Source organism: Lagenorhynchus albirostris, chromosome X, assembly GCF_949774975.1.
Source record: "Lagenorhynchus albirostris chromosome X, mLagAlb1.1, whole genome shotgun sequence".
NCBI classification, from domain to species: Eukaryota; Metazoa; Chordata; class Mammalia; order Artiodactyla; family Delphinidae; genus Lagenorhynchus; species Lagenorhynchus albirostris.
The window spans coordinates 83,662,022-83,675,773 of NC_083116.1; the positions used below are offsets into that span (position 1 = coordinate 83,662,022).

The 13,752-nt window shown below is 35.8% G+C and overlaps 1 protein-coding gene across 3 annotated transcripts in view; it reads right to left on the bottom strand.

The window, feature by feature from the left end:
* Window positions 1-1,393: 1,393 nt before the first annotated feature.
* The window catches only part of KLF8 (KLF transcription factor 8), a 153,662-nt gene continuing 141,303 nt past the window's right edge, over window positions 1,394-13,752 (bottom strand). For all 3 annotated transcript variants that reach the window (XM_060137578.1, XM_060137579.1, XM_060137580.1), the window contains one exon: window positions 1,394-1,575. In XM_060137578.1, the coding sequence (XP_059993561.1) occupies window positions 1,394-1,575 (182 nt within the window). The remainder of the gene's footprint in view (window positions 1,576-13,752) is intronic.

Below are 13,752 nucleotides of genomic sequence, written 5' to 3' on the forward strand. Positions count from 1 at the left end.
GCCATGTGGAGGTAGATCTGAGGTCCAGGGCCTGGAACAGAGGGTTTTATGTCCCAGAGACTATTATAAAACATTGATTGGGTAAACAAGTGTGTATATTATGCAACATGCTATAATGGCTAAAATAAATGGCTTAGATGTTCATAGCAGTTGCAGAACATCAAATTGCTTTCTGTTTGTCAGTTTTCACTAAATGCCTCTTATAGTTCCATTTGAAACATAGGAATGCATGCTAATAATGCCATGTACTTAATACATTTTTTTCTTCCAACCCCTCACCTCTGTATAACATGGCCCCAGTGTGTCATTTCTCATCATGCAATATGCACATAACAGTTGCTTTATGTAAACAGAAGAATAAACAGTACAGTGTAGCCCCTCAAGACATTGTCTCAACAGATTGCCATTTGAATGAGACTTGTGATTATAGCACTTTTGATATCCTATCCATAAAAAGTCCTCCTCTATTTGTTTTCAGGATCATCCTGGGTCTACTTGTTCCTGTCACTGCCCAACTTACTCTCCTGGAACACTTTTTACCCTACTGGCACGTCGATGTGTGCTTTGAATTTTTGTTCAAATTTAACAAAACAAAGAATGTAATTGTGCAGCAAAATCTTTAATCCTGAAGGAGGAGGAGGAAGAAGAGGAGGAAAAGGAGAAGAACAAAAAGATCCTTTCATTCCCTTTGATGGACTAAAGAAGCAAGAAGCACCAGCACTGTCTGAAAACCAAACTGTAAGAACAAATAGGATTGGCTTTACAAAACCTTGGAGCTTGGTATGGGACTCAACTTATTCAATGAGAATGTGTCCTATACTCAGGACCCAAATCCCTGTAAACCTTACCAGCCAACTACAATGTTATGCCCTCTTCTGTCTAGGAACTTGAAAAAAGTCAATTTAGGACACCACCAACCACTTTGATGTATTGATTCAGAAATATGATAAGAATTCTATAAAACAAGAGGAAAATAAGAACAAAAAGCAGCGTATGTTTGTTCACAGCCTTGAATTTGATTCCTGTTTTCTTATTGTAGGAAAAATGTCCTATCTCATAACAGGGACGGGAGGGGGGCAACCATGGGTGCCGCACTGGAATTCAACCCATGCGGAGGTTGAAAAAACTGGGGACTGGTCAGTGGAGAAATGAACGTGGAATATAAAGAGTCCCTATGGAAGATCAGCTATATTTTCCTCCAGTTTCGTCAGCCTGGCTCAGTGAACTGTTCCAATCCCATCCCAGAGGCAAGCTGAGTCAAAGAGGAAAAGATGGTCATGATCCCATTGCGCGCGCGCGCGCGCGCGCACACACACACACACACACACACACACACACACACACACACACAAGAAAGAGACCAGTGCAGCTCTTCTAGTGCAGTCTGTGCCGCTCACATGGTGTCATGGCGCCGGCGGTGCAGAGACAGGTGGTCAGAGCGAGAAAAGCTACGATTGCAGTCTGTGCACCGGAAAGGCTTGATGCCTGTGTGCTTGCGGAAATGGCGGGTTAGCTCATCTGAGCGAGCAAATTTCCAGGAGCAGCCATCCCAGGTGCATTTATAAGGCTTCTCTCCTAAAAAAGGGAATATGACAAAACAAAGGGAGTCAGATAAGAGACGTTTGGATCCCGAAAAGATAAGAGAGTACATAACCTTTTATAAAGTCAAAAAATTAAGCAATCACTTTAAAGACATGTTCTCTTTCACCTTTACTGAAGTCCCAAAGAGAAGCCACGATGGTTGAATGGAAAACACATAGGCTGTGCCTCAAACAGGCCTTTGCTTGAATCCTGGCTCTAGTACATAGTAGTTGTGTGACCTTAAATAAGTCACTTCTCCCTGGCTGGATCTCTGTTTTTTCATCTCTAAAGAGGGATAAAAATATCTCACAAGGTTGTATGAAACATTTTATCCTTTAAACACAGCCAATAAATGATAAAGCTGGGATCAAAACCCAAATCTTTGACATTTTCCACTATACCACACGGTAGTAACTGTATTTTCTCCTCTAATAGCTCCCCAAAAATAATAGTCTAAAATAGAGCTATACACACAGGAAGAATGTGTGGTTCACTGGAATGGGTCTTCAGTTAAGACTACAGGCCTTTTTCTGTGAAAGATCAGAAACTCAGTGGCATGGAATGGGGTGAGGAGAAGTGTCAAGTCAAACTTTTTGAAATAGTTACATGCTTGCTCAGTACCCCCAGGTTGCACCTGGGTTATATATGGAATATGTATGCTTTGGGTAGAAAACTATATGAAAAAAAAGTAATATAAAAAACATTAACACAGTATAACCCCATAATGGTGTATATGTCACATAACACATATTTATATACTCAGAATAAAGGCAATATCAACACACTTAAATATAAATTATGAGAGAAATTATTAACAGTGAGTGAATATCTGGAAAGTGAGGATGAGAATGAGAAGAGAAGATGAGAATCAGGTGAGAAGAGGATTTTTACTTTTCACCTTCCTGTATTGTTGGAATGTTTTAAAAATCATGTAGCTGTATCTTATAATAAAAATTTAAACGTAAAAAGGTAAGACGGTATGAGCAAAAAATAAATATTAACTATGGTTAAGTTAAGATTATGGGGTTAGGGTACCGATTGTTTTCTTTTTAATGTGCTTCTCTACTTCCCATCTTCTATGATGAGCATGTATAATCTTATAATCATAAATAAGAGATAATGTAGGTATTGGGTTGGCCAAAAAGTTCGTTTGGGTTTTTCTGTAACATCTTATGGAAAAACTTGAATGAACGTTTTAGCCAACCTGTACAAAATGTATTGGTATTTTAATGGTCTTTCTTACTTTGGCTCTTTCTCCTCTTCTCCTTATAAATACTCCAGAGCATTTTATTTTATGTTGTTCTAAATTCTGGTGGCAATCTTGTTTGCATATGCTGTTTTCCAACTTACTGCTCAACACTTATCAATCCTCCTAAGTGCTTACTAATTAACTGTACAGCTTTCAAACAATGGGCAACAGAATGGAATTCACTCTGACTCACAGTTGTGGACAATACCAAGGCAACTATTTTGAGGATTAAATATGCCAATTACTGATCATTTCAATATACAGAAATTGCTGCATTAGCTGCTAAGAAGAATGAGATAGAGTTGGATGTAGTGAGAACAAAAGACGGCCAATGAAATGTTATAAAATGAAAAGAAAAAGCTACTGAATGGCTATGCACCACACACATACACACACACAGAGTAGGATCCCATTTATGTTCTCTAAACTTCTCTACCTCTGTGTCTCTGTGTCTGTCTCTCTGTTTTTCTCTCTCTCCCTCTCACACACACACACAACCCCCAAACAAAGAGAAAAGATCTGGAAGACTACACAGCAAAATACCAGTGGAAAGGAGAATGAGACTGTAGATGGTGTTTAGTGTGTAAATGGGATTTTTCAGTTTGGTCTATATAATTCCATTCCATCTCCACACCTCCAAACACTGCTATACATTTTGTTGCAATCTCTCAAGAATTTCTCTTACTTCTATCTTCTCTACAATCAAATGAAGAAAATTTGACTTGTAAAGCAGTGACACCCTGTGGTGATAAGAGCTCATTGCTAGAATACACAGATTACACAATTCAGCAAGGAGACCAATTTTTCCTATTGCAAAAGCTGTTACCTTTTATTATCATTGAACAGGCTCCTGTTTGTGCTAATGCACTTCATGTGGTACAGCTCAACTCATGACCTTCATCAATACATCATCGATATTGAAGGACAAAACATACATTGGGAAAATAATAATATAAAATGTACATATTAGGGGCTTCCCTGGTGGCACAGTGGTTGAGAGTCCACCTGCCGATGCAGGGGATGCAGGTTCGTGCCCCGGTCCAGGAGGATCCCACATGCCACGGAGCGGCTGGACCCATGAGCCATGGCCGCTGAGCCTGCGCGTCCGGAGCCTGTGCTCCGCAACGGGAGAGGCCACAACAGTGAGAAGCCCGCGTACCGCAAAAAAAAAAAAAATGTACATATTAGCTATGTGACAAAGTATGATATAAGTTCCAAGGCTTAATAATCTGTGCGCTAGTGTGAAGGCATTAAGCTTGAAACATGGGTAGGTTTAGATGGGTAGAACAGTAGGTGAAAAGCAACCCAGTCAGTTGGGGGCATGGGCCGGTAGGAAGTACCATAAATGATGCATGGGGCATGGGATCAGACATCCTGAATTCTGTAAAAATCTTTACAGAATTTCCATGAGATGGTCCCTATTACAAAGGCCAGACTAAAGAATTTGGATTTTAGCATGAAAGGTAGTGACATACCAAAGAGGGGGGCAGTGAGAGTAGTCTGCCTCAGATATAGGCAATAAGGGGGATGCATTGACTATAAAGAATTTTAAAACAAAATAAACTAAACGTTTGCTCTTTGTTATCATCATGTTCCAGTTGTAAGTCAATGATAAGATACTCCTTCTGGCTATGACATCTCCCACTGCCCTGTCCCTCTTGGTACACCACTGCCAGAAGGCAGTGGTTGGGGGGTGGGGGGAGTGTGCAACACTAAACACCTTTTGAACTCGAGAGTGACTTGATCAAATCTGAATGTTGAAATGATCTAGCCATGATATGCAAGATGGATTACAATGAATACAAGGCTACTGGTGTAATCTATTGTCTGGCACATACTGGTACTCAAATCATTTATTGATTTGATGAAGGAATCAATAATAAATGTAACAGAAGACTGAAGTAAATAAAATCAGAAATAAGAGAAGAGACATTACAATGGATGCCACAAAAATAAAAAGGATTATAAGGGACAATTATAAACAGTTATATGCCAAAAACTAGACAACTTATAAGAAATGGATAAATTCCTAGAAACATAACCTACAAAAACTGAATTAAAACATAGTAAGCTTGAATAGATCAATAAAAAATAAGGAAATTGAATCAGTAATCAAAAATCTCTAAACAAAGAAAACCCCAGGACCAGAGGTCTTCACAAGTGAATTCTACATCCAAAGAATTTATACTAATTCTCCTTAAATCTTCCAAAAAATGGGAGAGGAAGGAACACTTCCAAACTCATTCCATGAGAACAGCATCACCCTGATATCAAAACCAAACAAAGCAGAAGATAAGAAAACTATAGGCCAATATCCTTGATGAATATACATGCAAAAATCCTCAATAAAATCCTAGCAAACTGAATTCCACTGTACATTAAAAAGACTATAGGGGGCTTCCCTGGTGGCGCAGTGGTTGAGAGTCTGCCTGCCGAGGCAGGGGACACAGGTTCGTGCCCCGGTCCGGGAAGATCCCACAGGCCGCGGAGTGGCTGGGCCCATGAGCCATGGCCGCTGAGCCTGCGCGTCCGGAGCCTGTGCTTCACAATGGGAGAGGCCACGACAGTGAGAGGCCCATGTACCACAAAAAAAAAAAAAAAAGATTATACACCATGATCAAGTTGGACTTATCCCTGGGATGATGCAAGGATGGTTCGATATACTTAAATCAATGAATGTGATAAAACACATTAACAAATTTAAGAAAAAATCTGCATGATCATCTTAATAGATGGAGTAAAAGCACTTGAAAAAGTTCAGTATCCATTCATAATTAAAATGCTCAACAAAGTAGGTATATAAGAACTTACTTCAACACAAGACAGACATGACAACAACTAACATCACAATCAATAGCAAAAAACTAAAAGCTTTTGTCCTAAGACCCAGCACAAGGTAAGGAAGCTGACTCTTCCCCTTTCTTTTCTTCATTGTACTGGAACTCGTAGCCATAGCATTATACAAGAAAAGGAAATAAAAAAGTCACCCAAGATGCTCAACATCACTAATTATTAGAGAAATGCAAATAAAAATTACAATGAGGCACTACCTCACACTGGTCAGAATGACCATCATTAAAAAGTCTACAAACAACAAATGGTGGAGAGGGTGTGGAGAAAAGGGAATCCTCCTACACTATTGGTGGGAATGTAAGTTGGTACAGCCACTATGGAAAACAGTATGGAGTTTCCTTAAAAAACTTAAAGGAAAGTTGCCATATGATCCAGCAATCCCATTCCTTGGCATATATCTGGACAAAACTAAAATTCAAAAAGATACATGCAACCCCTATGTTCATAGCAGCACTATTCATGATAGCCAAGACATGGAAACAACCTAAATGTCCATAGCCAGATGAATGGATAAAGAAGATGTGGTACATATATACAATGGAATATTACTCAGCCATAAAAAAGAATGAAATAATGCCATTTACAGCAACATGGATGGACCTGGAGATTATCATACTAAGTGAAGTCAGCAAGAGAAAGACAAATACCATACGATATCATTTATATGTGGAATCTAAAATGTGACACAAATGAACCCATCTGTGAAACAAAAATAGATTCACAGACATAGAGATCAGACTTATGGCCAAAGGGGAGGGAGTGTGGGGGAGGGATGGATTGGGAGTTTAGTGTTAGCAGATGCAAACTATTATATATAGAGTAGATAAACAAGGTCCTACTGTATAGCACAGGGAACTATATTAAATATCCTGTGATAAACCATAATGGAAAAGAATATAAAAAAGAATGTATTCGTATGTATAACTGAATCACTTTGCTCTACAACAGAAATTAATGCAACATTGTAAATCAACTACACTTCAGTAAACGAAAGGCACCCAAAACAGAAAGGAAGAAAAAAGTTATCTTCATTTGCAGATGATATGATCATATATATAAACAACACCAATTTTTTTAACATCTTTATTGGAGTATAATTCCTTTACAATGATGTGTTAGTTTCTGCTTTATAACAAAGTGAATCAGTTATACATACACATATGTTCCCATATCTCTTTCCTCTTGCGTCTCCCTCCCTCCCACCCTCCCTATCCCACCCCTCTAGGTGGTCACAAACCACTGAGCTGATCTCCCTGTGTTATGTGGTTGCTTCCCACTAGTGATCTATTTTATGTTTGGTAGTGTATGTCTGTCCATGCCACTCTCTCACTTTGTCACAGCTTACCCTTCCCCCTCCCCCTATCCTCAAGTCCATTCTCTAGTAGGTCTGTGTCTTTATTCCCGTCTTACTCCTATGTTCTTCATGACTTTTTTTGTTTGTTTTCTTAGATTCCATATATATGTGTTAACATACAGTATTTGTTTTGCTCTTTCTGACTTACTTCAACAGCAAATTTTAAACAAACAAAAACTGACCTAATTAAAGGATTTAGAATTAAAGAATTCAGTAAACTTGCAATATACAAAATCAAAAGAGAAAAATCACTCATGTTTCTAAACACAAACAACAAAGTATCTGAAACAGAAATGAAGGAAACAATACAATTCAAAATAGCTACAAAAAGAATAAAATAGGAATAAATTTAACCAATGAGGTTAGAGACTTGTACACAGAAAATTATACAACACCAATGAAGGAAATTAAAGAAGGTACAGACATCTTTCCATCTGGAAAGATATCGCATGTTCGTGGATTGGTAAAATTAATATTGTTAAGATATCCATAACTCAAAATGACCTACAGATTCAATGTGACTCCTATCAAAACCCCAATGGTGTTCTTTACAGTAATAGAAAAAAGAATTCTAAAGTTCATGTGGAATTGCAAAAGACCCTGAATAGCCAAAGCAATTTTGATTAAAAATAATAAGGTTGGAGGCATTCCAAGTCCTGATTTCAAAATATATTACAAAGCTACAGTAATCAAAATAGTAAAGTACTGACATGAAAATAGAGATATAGACCAATGGAATAGAGAGCTCAGATAGAAATACATGCATCTATAGTCAATTGATCTTCAACAACGTGTCTATAACAAACAATGAGAGAATAATGTCTTTGATGAATGGTGTTGGAAAAACTGGATATCCACATACAGAAGAATGAAATTGGACCCTTATCTCATATCATATACAAAAATAAGCTCAAAATGGATTAACATCTAAAATGTAAAACCAGAAACCATAAAATTACAGAAGTAAACATAGGGGGGAAGCTTCTTTTATTGAAGTATAATTGATTTACAATGTTGTGTTAGTTTCAGGTGTAGAGCAAAATGAACTGAATCATTTCACTGTACACCTGAAACTAATACAACATTGTAAATATAAATAAATAAATATATATATTTGAAGTTATATTTATACATGTATATTTCTTACCAGATTATTTTCCGTTACAAGTTATTACAAGATACTGAATATAACTCCCTATGTTATGCAGTATATCCTTGTTTCTTATCTATTTTAAGTATAGTAGTTTGTATCTGTTAATCCCATAAATCTAAATTATCCCTCCCATAATCCTTTCCCCTTTGGTAACCATAAGTTTGTTTTCTATGTCTATGAGTCTGTTTCTATTTTGTATAGAGATTCCTTTGTATTACTTTTCAGATTCCACATGTAAGTGATATCATATATTTGTCTTTGTCTGACTTACTTCACTAAGTATAATATTCTCTAGGTCCATCCATGTTGCTTGAAATGACAATATTTCATTCTTTTTTATGGCTGAGTAATATTCCATTATATATATACCACATCTTCTCAAACCAATCCTCTGTTGATGGGTAACTGTTTTTTTTCCCGTGTCTTGGCTGTTTTAAATAGTGCTGCTATGAACATGGGGTGCACGTATCTTTTCAAATTAGAGTTTTTATCTTTTCTGTATATATAACCAGGAATGGGATTGCTGTATCATATAGTAGCTTTACTTTTAGTTTTTAAAGGAATCTCCATACTGTTTTCAACAGTGGCTGCACCAATTTACATTCCCACGAACAATATAAGAGGGTTCCCTTTTCTCCACACCCTCTCCAACATTTACTATTTGTAGATTTTGATGATAGCCATTTTGACTAGTGTGAGATGATACCTCATTGTGGTTTTGATTTGCATTTCTCTAATAATTAGCAATGTTGAGCATCTTTTCATGTCCCTGATGTCCAACTGTATGTCTTCTTTGGAGAAATGTCTGTTTAAGTCTTCTGCCCATTTCTTGATTGAGTTGTTTGTTCTTTTAATATTGAGTTATATGTTTGTGTATTTTGGAAATTAACCCATTGTTGGTTGCATCATTTGCAAATATTTTCTTCAATTCCATAGGTTGTCTTTTCATTTTCTTTATGATTTTCATTGTTGTGCAAAAGAGTTTAAGTTTTATTAGGTCCAACTTATTTTTGCTTTTTTCCCTTTTGCATTGGGAGACTGATGTAAGAAAATGTTCCTATGATTTATGTCCAAGAATGTTTTCCCTATGTTCTCCTCTAGGAGTTGTATGGTGTCATGTCTTATATTTAGGTCTTTAAACCATTTTGAGTTTATTTTTGTATATGGTGTGAGTCAGTGTTCTAATTTCATTGATTTACATTAAACTGTCCAACTTTCCCAACACCACTTGTTGAAGAGACTGTCTTTTCTCCATTGTACGTTCTTGCCTCCTTTGTCATAGATTAATTGACCATAGGTGTGTGGGTTTATTGCTGGGCTCTCTATTCTGTTCCACTGAGCTATATGTCTGTTTTTGTGCCAATACCACAATGTTTGGATTCCTGTAGCTTTTTAGTATAGTCTGAATTCTGGAAGGGCTATACCTCCAGCTCTATTCATTTTCCTCAAGATTGCTGTGTCAATTCTGTTTTTCTGTAGTTCCATACAAATTTCAGGATTATTTAGGATTATTTAGGATTATTTAGGATTATTTTAGGATTATGTGAAAAATGTCACATGGGTACTTTGAGAAAGATTGCATTAAATCTGTAGATTGCTTTGGGTAGTATGGCCATTTTAACAATATTAATTCTTCTAATCTAAGAGCATGGGTTATATTTCCATTTCTTTGAATCCTCTTCAATTTCCTTTATGAATGTTTTATAGTTTTCACCTCCTAGGTTTAGATTATTCTTAAAGATTTTTGATGTGACTTTAAATGGTATTCTTTCATTGTTAGTGTAAAGAAATGCAACAGATTTCTGTATATTAATCTTGTATCCTGCTAACTTTCTTAATTCTTTTGTTAGTTCTAATAGATTTTGTGTGGAGACTATAGGGTTCTCTCTATATATAGACGATCATTTCATCTGCAAATAGTGACAGTTTTACCTCTTCTTTTCCAAGTTAGATACTTTTTATTTCCTTTTCTTGTCCGATTGTGGTGGCTAGAAATTCCAAAACTATGTTGAATAGAATTGGTGAGAGTCAGGGTCCTTGTCTTATTCCTGAATTTAGCTTGAAGGCTTTCAGCTTTTCACCATTGAGTATTGCATTGGCTGTGAGTTTGTTATAAATGGTTTTTAATATGTTGAGAAACATTCTCCCTATACCCACTTTTATGAGTTTTTATCATGAATGGATGTTGAATTTTGTCACATGCTTTCTCTGCCTCTATTGAGATGATCATGTGTTTTTTGTCTTTCCTTTTGTTAATGTGGGGTATCACACTGATTGATTTGCAAATGTTGAGTCATCTGGAATGATTATGGTGCATGATCCTTTTTAGGCACTGTTGTATTTGGTTTGCTAGTATTTTGTTAAGGATTTTTGCCTGAATATTCATCAAAGACATTGGCCTGTAATTTTCTTTTTCTTTTTCTTTTTTGTAGTGTCTGGTTTTGGTATCAGGGTGTTGGTGGCTTCATAGAATGAATTTGGGAGTGTTCCATCCTCTTAAATTTTTTTGGAATGGTTTTAGAGGGATAGGTATAATCTCTTCTTTGTATGTTTGATAGAATTCCCCAGTGAAGTCCTCTGTTCCCCGACTTTTGTTTGAAGGGAGTTTTTAAAATTACAATCCTATTCCACTTTTAGTGATTAGTCTGTTCATATTATCTGTTTCTTTTTGAATCACTCTTGGCAAGCTGTATGTTTCTAGAAACTTGTTCATTTCCTCCAGGTTGTCCACCTTTTTGGTACATAACTTTCCATAGTATTCTCTTATAATGTTTTTTATGGATGTGTTATCAGATATTTCTCCTCTTTCATTCCTTATTTTATGTATTTGGGTCCTCTCTCTTTTCTTTTTGGTGAGCCTGTCTAGAATTTGTTGATTCTGTTTATCTTAAAAAAAAAAAACCCAAAACAGCTCTTGGTTTTATTGACCTTTTCTGTTATTTAAAAAATCTATTTTATTTATTTACCCTCCAATCTTCATTATTTCATTCCTTCTGCTGACCATTGGTTTTGTTTGTTCTTCTTTTTTGAAATTCTTTTAGGTGGTAGGTTAGGTTGTTTATTTGATTATTCCTGTTTCTTGAGGAGGTCCTGTATTGCTATGAACTTGCCTCTTAGAACTGCTTCTGCTGCATCCCATAAATTTTGTAAGGTTGTGTTTTCATTTTTGTTTGTCTTTAGGTATTTTCTGATTTCTTCTTTGATTTCATCTTTGACCCATTGGTTATTTTAGTAGCATGTTTATTTTCCTCATGTTTGTTCTGTTTCTGTTTTTCTTTCTGTGTTTAATTTCTAGATTCACACTGCTGTTGTCATAATGATGCTTGAAATTATCTCCATCCTCTTAAATTTATGAGGCTTGTTTTGTTACCTAGTATATGGTCTACCTTAGAGAACATTCCATGCACACTTGAAAAGAATGTGTATTTTGATGTTTTGCTTTGTTTTGTTTTTTGGATATTGTGTCTTGTAGATATAAATTAAGTTCAACTGGTCTACTGTGTCATTTAGGACCTCTGGTGCCTTATTGAATTTTCTGTCTAAATGATATTTCCATTGATATCAGTGGTTATTAAAGGCCCCTAGTAAGGTTGTATTACTATCCCTTTCTCCCTTTATGTCCCTTAGTATTTATTTTATATATTTACATGCTCCAATATAGGGTGCATAAATTTAACAAGTGTAATATTATCTTCTTTTATTGATCCCTTTATAATTTATGGTGTCTTTCTTTTTCTTTCTTTATGGCATTTGTTTAAAAAACCTACAACCAAGAATACTCTAACAAGCAAGGCTCTCATTCACATTCGATGGAGAAATCAAAAGCATTACAGACAAGCAAAAGCTAAGAGGATTCAGCACCACCAAAGCACTATACAACAATTGCTAAAGGAACCTCTCTAGGCAAGAAAGACAAGAGAACAGAACAAAAGAGGAAAGGAAGAAAAAAGGCCTACAAAAACAAACCCAAAACAATTAGGAAAATGGCAATAGGAACATACATATTGATAATTACCTCAAATGTAAATAAATTAAATGCTCCAACCAAGAGACATAGACTGGCTGAATGGATACAAAAACAAGAGTTATATGTATGCTATCTACAAGAGACCCACATCAGACCTAGTGACATATATAGACTGAAAGTGAGGGGATGGAAAAAATATTCCAGGCAAATGGAAACCAAAAGAAAGCTGGGGTAGCAATACTCATAACAGAAAAAATAGACTTTAAAAAAAGGCTGTTGCAAGAGACAAGGAAGGACACTACATAATGATCAAGGGATCAATCCAAGGAGAAGATATAATATTTGTATATATTTATGCACCCAACATAACAGAATATCAATACATAAAGCAAATACTAACAACCATAAAAAGGGAAATCAACAGTAACACAATAATAGTGGGGGGCTTTAACACCCTACTTACACCAATGGACAGATTATGCAGACAGAAAATTAATCAGGAAACACATGCCTTAAATGACACATTAGACCAGATAGACTTAATTGATATTTATAGGACATTTCATCCAAAAGCAGCAGAATACACTTTCTTCTCAAGTGCATGTGGAACATTCTGCAGGATAGACCACACCTTGGGTCACAAATGAAGCCTTGGTAAATTTAAGAAAATTGAAATTATACCAAACATCTTTTCCAACCACAATGATATGAGATTAAAACTCAATTACAGAAAAAAAAAACTTTAAAAACCACAAACACATGGAGGCTAAACAATATGCTACTAAATAACCAATGGATCACTGAAGAAATCAAAGAAGAAATCAAAAAATACCTGGAAACAAATGACAATGGAAACATGATGACCCAAAACCTATGTGATGCAGCAAAAGCAGTTCTAAGAGGGAAGTTAATAGCAATACAACCCTACCTCAAGAAACAAGAGAAATCACAAATAAACAATCTGACCTTACACCTAAAGCAATTAGAGAAAAAAGAACAAATGAAACTCAAACTTAGAAGGAAAGAAATCATAAAGATCAGAGCAGAAATAAATGAAATAGAGAGAAAGAAAATAGCAAAGATCAATGAAACTAAAAGCTAGTTCTTTGAGAATATAAACAAAATTGATAAAATTTTATCCAGACTCACCAAGAAAAAAGGGAGATAATTTAAATCAATAAAATTGGAAATAAAAAGGGAGAAGTTACTGGCACCACAGAAATACAAAGGATCATAACATACTATTACAAGCAACTATATGTCTATAAAATGGACAACCTGAAAGAAATGGACAAATTCTTAGAAAGGTAAAACCTTCCAAGACTGAACCAGGAAGAAATAGGAAGTATGAACAGACCAATCACAAGTAATGAAATTGAAACTGTGATTTAAAATATTCCAACAAACCAAAGTCCAGGACCAGATGGCTTCACAGGTGAATTCTATCAAACATTTAGGGAAGAAACACTTATCCTTCCCAAACTCTTCCAAAAATTGCAGAGGAAGGAACATTCCCCAGCTCATTCTATCAGGCCAATATTACCCTGATACCAAAACCAGACAAAGATATCAAAAAAAGGAAATTACAGGCCAGT